This window comes from Gossypium arboreum, chromosome 13 (genome assembly GCF_025698485.1).
Source record: "Gossypium arboreum isolate Shixiya-1 chromosome 13, ASM2569848v2, whole genome shotgun sequence".
Taxonomy (NCBI): domain Eukaryota; kingdom Viridiplantae; phylum Streptophyta; class Magnoliopsida; order Malvales; family Malvaceae; genus Gossypium; species Gossypium arboreum.
Window position 1 is genome coordinate 1,472,618 of NC_069082.1, and position 10,744 is coordinate 1,483,361.

The window sequence follows — 10,744 nt, forward strand, 5'->3', positions numbered from 1 at the left end:
GTTCCAACTTTTTTTTTTTCAAATTCAACTTTTTTTTTTTCAAATTCAGCCTTTTTTTTCAGTTTTTTTTTACTGTAGATGTCAGCTGGCAGGGTGGTCACGCCATTGCCACAGGCGGCACCACCCTATCCATACCATTTCCGTCAATAATTTGACCTTAGTACCATTTTGGTATTTTTATTATTATTTTATGTTATATAGGTAAAAAACTCATAAATCAAGCTATCCTAAGCTTAATGAAACTTCTATCCAACTTCCCCTTTTTCACTTTAAAAATACTTTAAATAGAAAATAATATTCTTCTCAATCTCACAGCCTTCAACCGCGTTAAATTCCCATCAAAACTAAAACCCAGGAAAGTCAGATCACCGTCAAAACCACAGTGTTCACACCGCCCACCCCCACACGCTTCCTTTACCCGCTGACCTTCATCCTTTTTTATGTCTTATTTGGTTCCATGTATATATATATGCCTAACTCCAATACCCTTTGTTCCCATCCTCCAAATATGGACATTTCTTCTTTCTCATTTCTTAGTCCCGAAGATTTTTGTAGTATTAGTACTAACCCCTGGTTCCAAGACCTTGATAACGGGTTCAACAAAAGGCGCAAGAAGGAAGACAATTCCAAGGGTGGCTTTGGCAATGGTTGTATCAATGAAGAACGATTGAAGAAGAGTGGATATGGTGATATACTAGCTTCTTTGTTGTTATTAGAAGAAGAAGCTAAGCAAGAAGAAGCAGAGTGGATGAGTGAATCCCAACAAGAGAAAGCTTTGTTTGAATCCAATCACAAAAGAAAAGTTCAAGCGATGAATGAGTTTTACGATCAGCTTCAACAACATTACTCAAACTGTGAAACCATCTTGGAAATTTGTGTTGCTTTGGTCGCCATCGTTACAACGACTTGAGGAATGACACGACAACGAAGGCGGAGGTGGCGGTATGGGGTCAACAAAGGAGGTTATGGGTGAAAGATCGATCAAAGGATTGGTGGGATCGTTGTAACCATCAAGATTTCCGGAGGAAGAGTTCGAAAGGCGTTTCGGATGAGTAAATCGACGTTCGGGTTAATATGCGAGGAATTAGAGCGGTGGTGATGAAGAAGAATACTATCTTGAGAGATGCAATACTGCTCGACAACGAGTAGCTGTTTGTATATGGAGGTTGGCAATAGGGGAGCCACTTAGGCTTGTTTCAAAACGATTTGGACTTGGGATTTCAACTTGTCATAAGTGGTATTAGAGGTATGTTCAGCGATAAACAATGTCTTGATGCCCAAGTTTCTTCAATGGTCGATGAGAAGAAAATGAAAGAAATTAATGAAGAATTTGAGTTGATATCGGGGTACCAAATATAGGAGGTTCATTGTATACAACTCATGTACCAATTATAGCACCTAAAGTTAATGTAGCAACTTATTTCAATAGAAAGCATACTGAGAAAGGAACCGAAGCCTTCTTATTCAATTACAGAAAGGAGTGGTTGATCAAAAGGGATTTTCACAGATGTTTGTATTGGATGGCCTGGTTCAATGCCTGATGATCAAGTGTTAGAGAAGTCTGCTTTGTTCCAAAGGGGTTTGAAGGATGTTTGGATTGTTGGGAATTCTGGGTATCCTTTAATGGATTGGGTTTTGGCCCCTTATACACATCAAAATTTGACTTGGGCTCAACATGGTTTCAATGAAATAATGGGTGCGGTTCAAAATGTTGCTAAAGAAGCATTTACTAGATTAAAAGGGAGGTGGTCTTGCTTACAAAGGAGAACTGAGGTGAAGCTTCAAGAGTTGCCAATGGTGCTTGGAGCTTGCTGTGCTTTGCATAATATTTGTGAGATGAACAATGAAGAGATGGACCCCGAATTACAGTTTGAGATATTTGATGATGAGATGATAGCTGAAAATGTAACACCCCGAATTTGGGCCTAGAAGTATTGGGCCTTGAGTGTGGGTCCGTAAAGAGGTTTTATATAGGTATTTAATTGTGCAATGAAATGAAACAATTAAATGTTTGCTATTAGTGGTTAATGGCTTTGAGAAGTGTTGGAGAAATCTTGGGTTCAAACTTGGGCTTTAGCAAAAATTTTGGTATTAAGTGAAAAAAAAAACCTGGATGCTTGGATGAGGGTTTTTAAATTATTGTGTTAAGTAAATGACACAAAAAGCCTTGTGGCTTAGTGGCAAGTAGCGTGTGGAGCATTTAAAGGGAGGCATAGGTTCGAATCCCATGGCAAGCAAAGAGCATTTATTTTGCTAACAGGTGGCAAGAGTTGGTGTTGAATTTAAACTCTAATGTTGGAGGATCCCACATCGAAGCTAATATAAGAGTGGTTGTGAAGTCGGCTTTAAATAGAGGAACCATGAAGAGAGTAAATGTACCTTTCTTGTCGATCCCTTTCATTGTATGGCGTGCTCGTTTGGGTTGGCGTCATTAAGAGTGCTCGAGCGTGGATTAACTCCATCTCCTATCGTGTGTATTTATCACTACTCTTGTTGTTGGATGGCTACTTGGCCGCGATGTAATGAAAGGGGACATGTGGGCCCAATGGGCCTACGGCCCAATTGGATAAGTTGTTTGATTGTGTAGTAAATATTGGACTAGGCTAGGTGAATCGCATATCTGTGGCTAGGTTTGGGCTAAAAGGGTCACACAAGCATGTGGGCCCATTTGGGTGAGAATAGCTTTAGGCCCATTCGTATTGTTATCCATGTTTAGAATACTTTAGTTTACCAATTCTTGAAATGCCTCGACTTGTAAAATTACCAAAGTACTCCGATTTACGTAATTACCTTTTACCCTCGGTTTATAGAATTCTTTGTTTTACCTCGATTTGTAAAATTACCGTTTTACCCTCGATTTACTGTAATTACCGCTTTATCCTCGGTTATGTAATTACTATTTTACCTCGATTTACGTAATTATCGTTTTACCCTCGGTTTACGTAATTATTATTTTACCCTTGATTTACGTAATTCTTGTTTTACCCTCGATTTATAGAATTACCGCTTTACCCTCGATTTGTAAAATTACCGTTTTACCCTCGATTTACTGTAATTACTGCTTTTACCCTCGGTTACGTAATTACTATTTTACCTCGATTTATAGAATTACCGCTTTTACCCCTAATTTACATAATTACTATTTTACCCCGATTTACATAATTATCGTTTTATCCTCGATTTACGTAATTACTGCTTTTACCTCGATTTACGAATTACCATTTTACCTCGGTTATGTAATTACTATTTTACCTCGATTTACGTAATTACCGCTTTTACCTCGGTTTATAGAATTATTGTTTTACCTTGATTTACGTAATTCTGCTTTTACCTCGATTTATAGAATTACCGCTTTTACCTCGATTTGTAAAATTACCGCTTTACCCTCGATTACGTAATTACTGTTTTACCCTCGGTTACTGTAATTACTATTTTACCTCGATTTATAGAATTACCGTTTTACCCTAATTTACATAATTACCATTTTACTCCGATTTACATAATTATCGTTTTACCTCGATTTACTGAATTACTGCTTTTACCTCGATTTACTGAATTACCATTTTACCCTCGATTTATAGAATTACTGTTTTACCCTTGATTGATGTAATTCATGTTTTACCTCGATTTACAAAATTACTAAAATACCCTTGGTTTGTGAAATTACCGCAATACCCTCAATTTGTAAAACTATCAAAATACCTCGTATGGTAAAATGACGAATATGCCCTTATGTTTCAGTATGGTGATGTGCTTAGGATTTACATATATTGATATTGGATTAGTTAAGTTTGAGTGATGGTGGTGGTTATCGTAGGCAATTGATTTTGGAAACGTTTCAACTTCAACCCATAACAGTGTGTACTAACCTCTAAATAGCTTAGATTAATATTTCTTTGAAAAGTCAAAGCTTCATATTTTAGTGATTCGGAATTAATATTTAGATCTATTTTCTACGCACGTTTAAGTTGGATTCACAATGGATATGGGGTAGGAAGGTATTTGGAACGTTCTTCAACGAGTAGATCTCTTGGTAAGTATTCGAACCTTCTTTCCATTTGTATCTTGTGGTTTAAGAAAAGCTGAAAACCCCTCTGTCGACTAAGGCTAAAAGGGTTTTTGGTGTTATTTGGTTTGTTTGTGCTAGTGAGGATTAAAGGTTACCGATCGAGGAGTGTGTGAAAAGCTTGGATCATCGGAGTGACTAAATCTAGTCATCAACTTCGGCAAAGGTATGAACTCAAGGGCCATTGGGGATGGTGGCCGAATGTGTAAGTGATGATAATAGGCAGTTTTCGATTTGGTTTAATAATAACATGGTCTAATCTATAAGTGGGTGATTATAGGAGAAATCGCATTGGAGATCTCGTCAAGGAATATCGCAAATCAGGTGTGTAACGAACCCTTTTTCATAGCTTAAAGCGATAAAATGTCGAAAAGTCAAATGCCAAATTCGGCATTTCGAGGACTTGTGAGCAATTAACGCTCACTAGTTAGTTAGAATCGATGAGACGATGATCGAGAACGATGGAAACGGTAGGAATGTGATTTTTGGCGTTCTTGGTAAGTTGGGCCTCGAGGGGCCGAAGTGGGGCCCATTAGGCTTTCGGGCCCATTTGGGTAAAATTGGTAGAAAACGGAAATATGTTAAATTGCATGTTAAGACTGTTAATACTGTTATGGATATAGGCTAAATGGGCCTAGATGACAAAATCAGCTGAGTAGGGCCAATCAGGGGTTTTTTGGCCCAATAACTCGTTTTCGCTAAAAGTGGGCCAGAATCACTGTATGCACCCATGAATTGTTTGTAACTGTTAATGAACATGGAAACACTAATTTTTGGTAAAATTACAAGATTACCCTTATAATATGAAAATGACCGTTTTGCCCCTAGGTAAAAATAACCATTATACCCCTAGGGTTTATATATGAACTTAATGCATGGGATTTTGATAAACATGATATGTATGATATGCACATGACATGTATGATATGCACATGATATGTATGATATGCACACGAGATGTTCATAAATGCATTGGGTTGGGTTTTTTATATAGATGGAGGAAGTGCAAAAAGGGCTTATGCCCCAGTTATTAAAAGGGCTTATGCCCCAGTTATTAAAAGGGCTTATGCCCCAGTTATTAAAGGGCTTATGCCCCAGTTATAAAAAGGGCTTTTGCCCCAGTTATTAAAAGAGGCTAGGCCTCCAGTTATATGATAAAGCAGCTATGCTACCAGTGGAGAGTTATGGCGGGGTGGGTCGAGTAAATCCCCACATGGTGTGTTGGTTGGTACGGTGGAGAGTAGCGGATGGTGGGTTGAGTAGTCTCCCAAATGGGTTGCATTCTTTCATTGACATTATATGTGATATTGAAATGGGCCTATGGGCCATACTGATTTCTGAAGAAAGGCTTGCCCAAGAATATTAAATTTGAAAAGGCTTCACCAAAGTGTTATGAAATATGAAATATGAAAAGGGCTATGGCCCAAGACATGTTTGAGATTGAATTTGGGCTTAGACCCAATAGGTCATTATTGTTTTGGGCTCGAAAGGGCTTGTTACACACATCGAGTTTCCAAACTCACCCCTTTCCTTAACCTTGCAAGTGAGCCTTGATGTGGGGACTTCAATGAAAAGGATTCAGAGTGGCCACGGTGATTGTCTTTGGACTTTTAAATAAGCGTAGGTTTTCGTTAAATTTCTTTTAAATATTATTTATTTTGGGTTGTAATAAGGCCATTTTAACTTTCCTTTTATTTCTTTTCGGGTTATTTTATTTTAATAACTTCAAACACGGTTGATAATTGTTCAAATGGGCTAGACTTAGGACGTGTTTTCAAAATGATACTTGTTTTCAAAATATCTCAACACCACGATTAATCGATTTATCAAAGACGCCCACTTAAACAAATTTAAACTCGATATGGCAAAGTGTGGCTATAGTTGTGGGCATGTCTAAGATTAGATCCAATTAAAGAGCTTGGTACTTAAGCGACCTTCATGGCTCACCTCCTCTATCTCGGATACCTACGGTGCCCACTTCCATACACTTTGTTAACTCAACAAAATATATGGTTTTAAAACACTAAAAACGGAACGTGAGTTTTCAACTCCAATGTGGCACGTCAGATTCGGCCATAACGTCTGGGCCGAGTTTGGGGTGTTACAGAAAATAACTTGAGATATTCTAATGCTGTGCTTGCTAGGGATAATATTGCCCATAATCTGTTACACCACGGTCTTGGTGGAACTAGTCTTCTGTAGTATTTCAATAACATGTCATAGCCCATTATGTAAAACTCAAAGCAACAAAAGTCTAAAAGCTTATTACACAAAAGAATATAGGTTATACAATTGATAAACCTCTCTTCAATCTATAGTATGCTTATATATTGTTCTATGGTAATCCTGGGAATTCAATAGACTAGTAACATTGAGTACAGATAACCAACTACACGTGCTCGGGGCACTCCATAAGTAAAACCACAAAATGATGTGAGAAAAGAAAATGCATACCCAAGGACTTTGTGACATTATCTCTGCAAAAGTATGATAGGTAGGAGAAAGAGATTAGTCGATGCCATGAAATGATGGCAAAACTGCGAAGAGTGGATCTCCGTAACCAACGGCATCTGTTCAACACAGTTGAAACAAAGGCAACAGTTAAATGCAAATCAACTTTAATCTACTCTCCAGTAATTATGCATGTGGCATTGCCAAACAAAGATGTTTTAGACATTTAAACCGAAATAAATATGAAATGCACAGATAAAATTATACCTCCATCTTCGAAGAGGATCTTTAAGACTGTTCCAGCCATATCAGACTGTTTTAACAAATACAAAACACAAACCAGTGAACACCTACTTAATGTGTATATATATATATATATATATATACCACTAACAAGTGGAGATAAATTGAATTCACCTTAACAGGAAGTTCAAAACCAAATTGATTCAAGAATCCTATCACTTGTCCTTCTTTGATCAAATCACCCTGCAAGTATTTATCACTTACGAGGATCAAGAAAAGCCAAGTGAAGATACAAGGTCATGATAGTAAGAAATCTACAACATCAGCATTATCTGTAATCAAAGAATGTTTGAAATGTTTTAGGTCAGAATGCCCAATTGACACTGAAATAATACCTCCATACAGATAGGAGGTTGCCTTTTTCCCTTGACTGTTCTACCTCTTTGGAATAAACCAACCTGCAGTAAAGTGATGCAACTTAAAAACGATTTTCAAAGGGATATAGGATACAACATAACCGTAGCTCTTCATAAACAGCACATACAACGGGAGAAGGTACTAGAATATAGTTGCTAGATCCAGAAGCCTCCAAGGCAGCTAACTTGGATGACTTCCCAAAGGCAGAGCTTTTAAATGGAGAAGGCTTCTCAGGAGAGGGTTTAGGTGGGGTAGCAGCAGCTGCTTCATTCATTGGTTCAGTTGGGATTGATGGGGCTGTTGTAGGTGAAATGTTAGACATGGGAGCTTTTGTGGCACCAACATTCCGTTTCAGATGCATTTCGAAGTCTCCAATCTGTCACCATGAAACAGATAACTTATTCAACAAATATTGTACTTTGTGGGAAAATGCAATTCATAAAACAAACTGAAAATCTGAAGATGGCTAGCTGCACTGAGACATATCTTTGCCAAACTTTTCAGGTTAATTAATGAGACATGAAACTAAGTTTAGCAGAAGCATGCAAGCATCTGACATGACAAGAGAAAAGGAAGTAACCTTCATTTGCAGCTCCGCGACCTCAGTTTCATCACACACCTCCAGAATTAATGCCTGCAGTTTAAGCAATTAAATGTTAACTATCAATCCATGTAGAATCCAAAGGAAGAACTTTTTGTTAGATCAATACGAAAGGAGTAAAAAGTAAGACTGAACTATTCTCAAAAAGGAAGTGTGAGCAATGACAAGCAATAATGAAAAAGACTCAGTTTGGAGATTTAGTAATCACCTCAAATCCATTTGGAAAAGTTGCATTCCGTGAAGTTTTCTTCTCCAATGAGCCTTTCTTGGTGCTCTCCGGTGGAACTGTGGCAAACATAATTAACACTTTTAGCATGCAAAACAAGTCAAATGCTAAGGCTAAGGTAACTATATAATAGATTACTTTAATATCCATCTTGATTTAGGTATTTAAAAGAAAATAAAAAAATAGTTTTGCTTTTGACAATCAGTATAAATCATCAATAATGAAAAGCCAAGTTTGAATATAAGAATAAACCCAAATGCAAATGTGATTAGTTTTAGCACTGAGTCGTGATTCAGTGGCAGCTAAACTATAATTAATTAAATTGTAGAGAAAAGAGAATCATGAGATAAAATTTTAATCAGAAGTCAATATAATGTCACCATTTGACTTGGCTGTTGCCGTAGCTTCAGGCGTCTTTGCAGAGGATGCTAAAACTACAGCTCGTCTTGTAGAAGAATTGTTCTTCCCTCCAAACATCAAGCCTGGAACACATGATTTTCTTGAATTTGGCCAGCAACTAGAAGACATATGAAATGTACTGGGCTTTTCGAGCATGCAACAAGCTTGTGAAACAGCACTTACAGAATCTAAAATTTTAATAACAGCACATGAACTTTCAATGGCCAAAAAAAGCCATATATGCAAAATGCAAATTCATAAAATTGCATACATATTGCAACCATACTTTGCTAATGTGAAGAAATCAAAAGCCTATATGATAAATGGATGCCAACAAAGAACCAGATAAGCCAGCAGCGACCATGTTATTTGTACCAAGGACATCACACCACAGATTATACACAGGAGAAGAAACACGATTTTACATAGTATCTCAACTAAAAGACTCTAAAGAACAAGAAATACAACATTCCAAATACTGAAGATGTTCAAAATACACTTGACGCTATTGCTTGTCAGTTTGACAAATACATTCACTTCGTATCTTAAGAATGAAATTCAGCACCCACTTTTTCTATTTTAGTTCTTCCCACTTTCATTGCTGAGGGAGGACATTGACCAATCAAGAAGCTTAAACTTTTCGTAAAAAAACATTTCTATAATATACTTAAACTTTAATCCTCATCGTTCAACAATAGAAGCAATCAATGAAAGGAGCTAATATTTTTACCAAAGAATAAGATAGTCCCAGTATGATACTTCCACCTAAATAATGAAACCCAAATGAAAATTACAACATTCCGAGAAGAACTTCGAAAACTAGCTCTCCACTAAACCTCCCCTCAAAGACTTATTCCCTTTTTAATTATTATTTGAACATCAGTTATTGGAGCAAGAACCTAGCATGATCTCAAAAATAAACTGTTATAAAAACAATATTGTTGATGTGCCTCGTCTATGCCAAGAGCCCTGCGAGTTTACAAGCTCAGGCATCAAAAGGAAAGCATAACCACCTGAACTAGCTAACTCAATTGCACCTGGCCACTTTGTAAACTCGACGGCTGTTCAGGCATTTGGGCTACCGACTGTGTGGAGAGACAAAACTTCCGCCAAAACCTCAACAAATATAATCAGGAAAAAAAAACTCTAATTTTATTTGAAGGAAATTAGGTTGACATAGTTAGCTAGCTTAACATTCTCAGCTGATATTCACAGCATTAAAAGAAGTAAATAGAAAAAAAAGAAGCAGATCTCCGCAGGTTTTGGAGCTAATTTCAAATTTCTCAGCGTCGAAAGCACTATAATTGACACTACAACTAAAAATATGACCAAAATAAATAAATAAATACAATTACTAGATCCATACATATAAAAGAACACTCAAAATTATTCAGAATAGATATGAGAGAGAGTTACAGTGAAAGGAGCGGAGAGCAGCGGAGGACTCCATTGCAAGAGAAGAGAGAGAGAGGGGGAATCGACAATGAAGGGTGGGGGCAAAATGGGGAAAAAGGAAATGAAATAGAGAGAGGGTTGGTTATCGAAGCGTTTGGTGGAAGAGTGTTAAATTAGACACACAAAGAGAGACAGAGCGCTTCGAAATGTCCGCCGTTTTTCCTCAGTTTCTCCACCTTTTAAGACGACTGCACTCCTCTAACGTGCGCCGTTGGGTTGTAACGACCAGGATTATTTAATCTTGTTTTTATGAATTATGTGATAAATATGTATCTACTTCAGTAATTAAGTGATATGAGTGTGTATTTAAGGTTTGGGTTTCAAGTCTTACTTTTGAAAATTTTGTTATTTTTGTTCCTAGCTTTATCCTTAATTGCTTGACTTAAATTTTATTTATGATTAACTTATATCAAAACGAGCTTGCTGGTTTAAGTGTTAAAGTGTTAGTTTGTCTTATAGTGTTATGTTTGAACCTTTGTGTAAGCGAATGATGATAATTTTTGCTTTTAAATGTGTGTATCGGTGGTGTAGTAGAGGATTAGTGGAATTGAAAGTCTGTAGTAGTGGATGAGAGTTAGTGGGTTGGTTTTAGTAGGATTTGTTGACTAGTGTGATAGTGGAGAGTTGGGATTCTATTTGAGTTGTTTTTTTTTTTAATTTTTAATTTTTATTCTTTTTCTCAAACTCTTCTTCTTCTTGAAGTTTTTTTTCTCTATCTTTCTTTGCAAAACTATTGCTTCTTCATTCCTTTGAATTCTGTTTGCAAAACATTCGTTCAAATCGCTGCGTTTTGGTTCTGTGTTCCCTGTTCGGATTGGTAGGTAAGTGTTTGTTAAATTCGTGTAATAGTGGATTTGTTGTCGGATATGTTAATGTTATGAACTTT

At 36.9% G+C, this 10,744-nt stretch overlaps 1 protein-coding gene and 1 pseudogene across 2 annotated transcripts; one reads left to right on the forward strand and one right to left on the reverse strand.

The window, feature by feature from the left end:
• The first annotated feature begins 508 nt into the window (after nt 1-508).
• Nucleotides 509-6,533, forward strand: LOC108462413 (protein ALP1-like; annotated as a pseudogene).
• On the reverse strand, nt 6,294-10,086 carry LOC108463824 (uncharacterized). Of its 2 annotated transcripts, none has more exons than XM_017763756.2 (9): nt 9,820-10,086; nt 8,385-8,486; nt 7,987-8,063; nt 7,758-7,811; nt 7,305-7,553; nt 7,156-7,218; nt 6,935-7,003; nt 6,785-6,830; nt 6,294-6,636 (listed from the first exon to the last, which is right to left on the reverse strand). In XM_017763756.2, the coding sequence occupies exons 1-9, from the start codon at nt 9,851-9,853 to the stop codon at nt 6,575-6,577; spliced, it is 756 nt and encodes a 251-aa protein (XP_017619245.1). In that variant the 5' UTR covers nt 9,854-10,086; the 3' UTR covers nt 6,294-6,574. The 2 variants fall into 2 exon arrangements, with proteins under 2 accessions (XP_017619245.1, XP_017619244.1); XM_017763755.2 differs by having other exon boundaries at nt 8,385-8,591; nt 9,820-10,062.
• Between the last annotated feature and the right edge of the window lie 658 nt (nt 10,087-10,744).

Excerpts from the sequence above, each read along its gene's own strand:
- LOC108463824 (XM_017763755.2), bottom strand. The coding sequence starts at position 9,853 with ATGGAGTCCTCCGCTGCTCTCCGCTCCTTTCACT. Across the intron at positions 7,812-7,986 it reads CTTTTCCAAATGGATTTGAG|GCATTAATTCTGGAGGTGTG; the intron begins GTGATTACTAAA and ends CTTAAACTGCAG. Across the intron at positions 7,004-7,155 it reads AACCTCCTATCTGTATGGAG|GGTGATTTGATCAAAGAAGG; the intron begins GTATTATTTCAG and ends AAATACTTGCAG.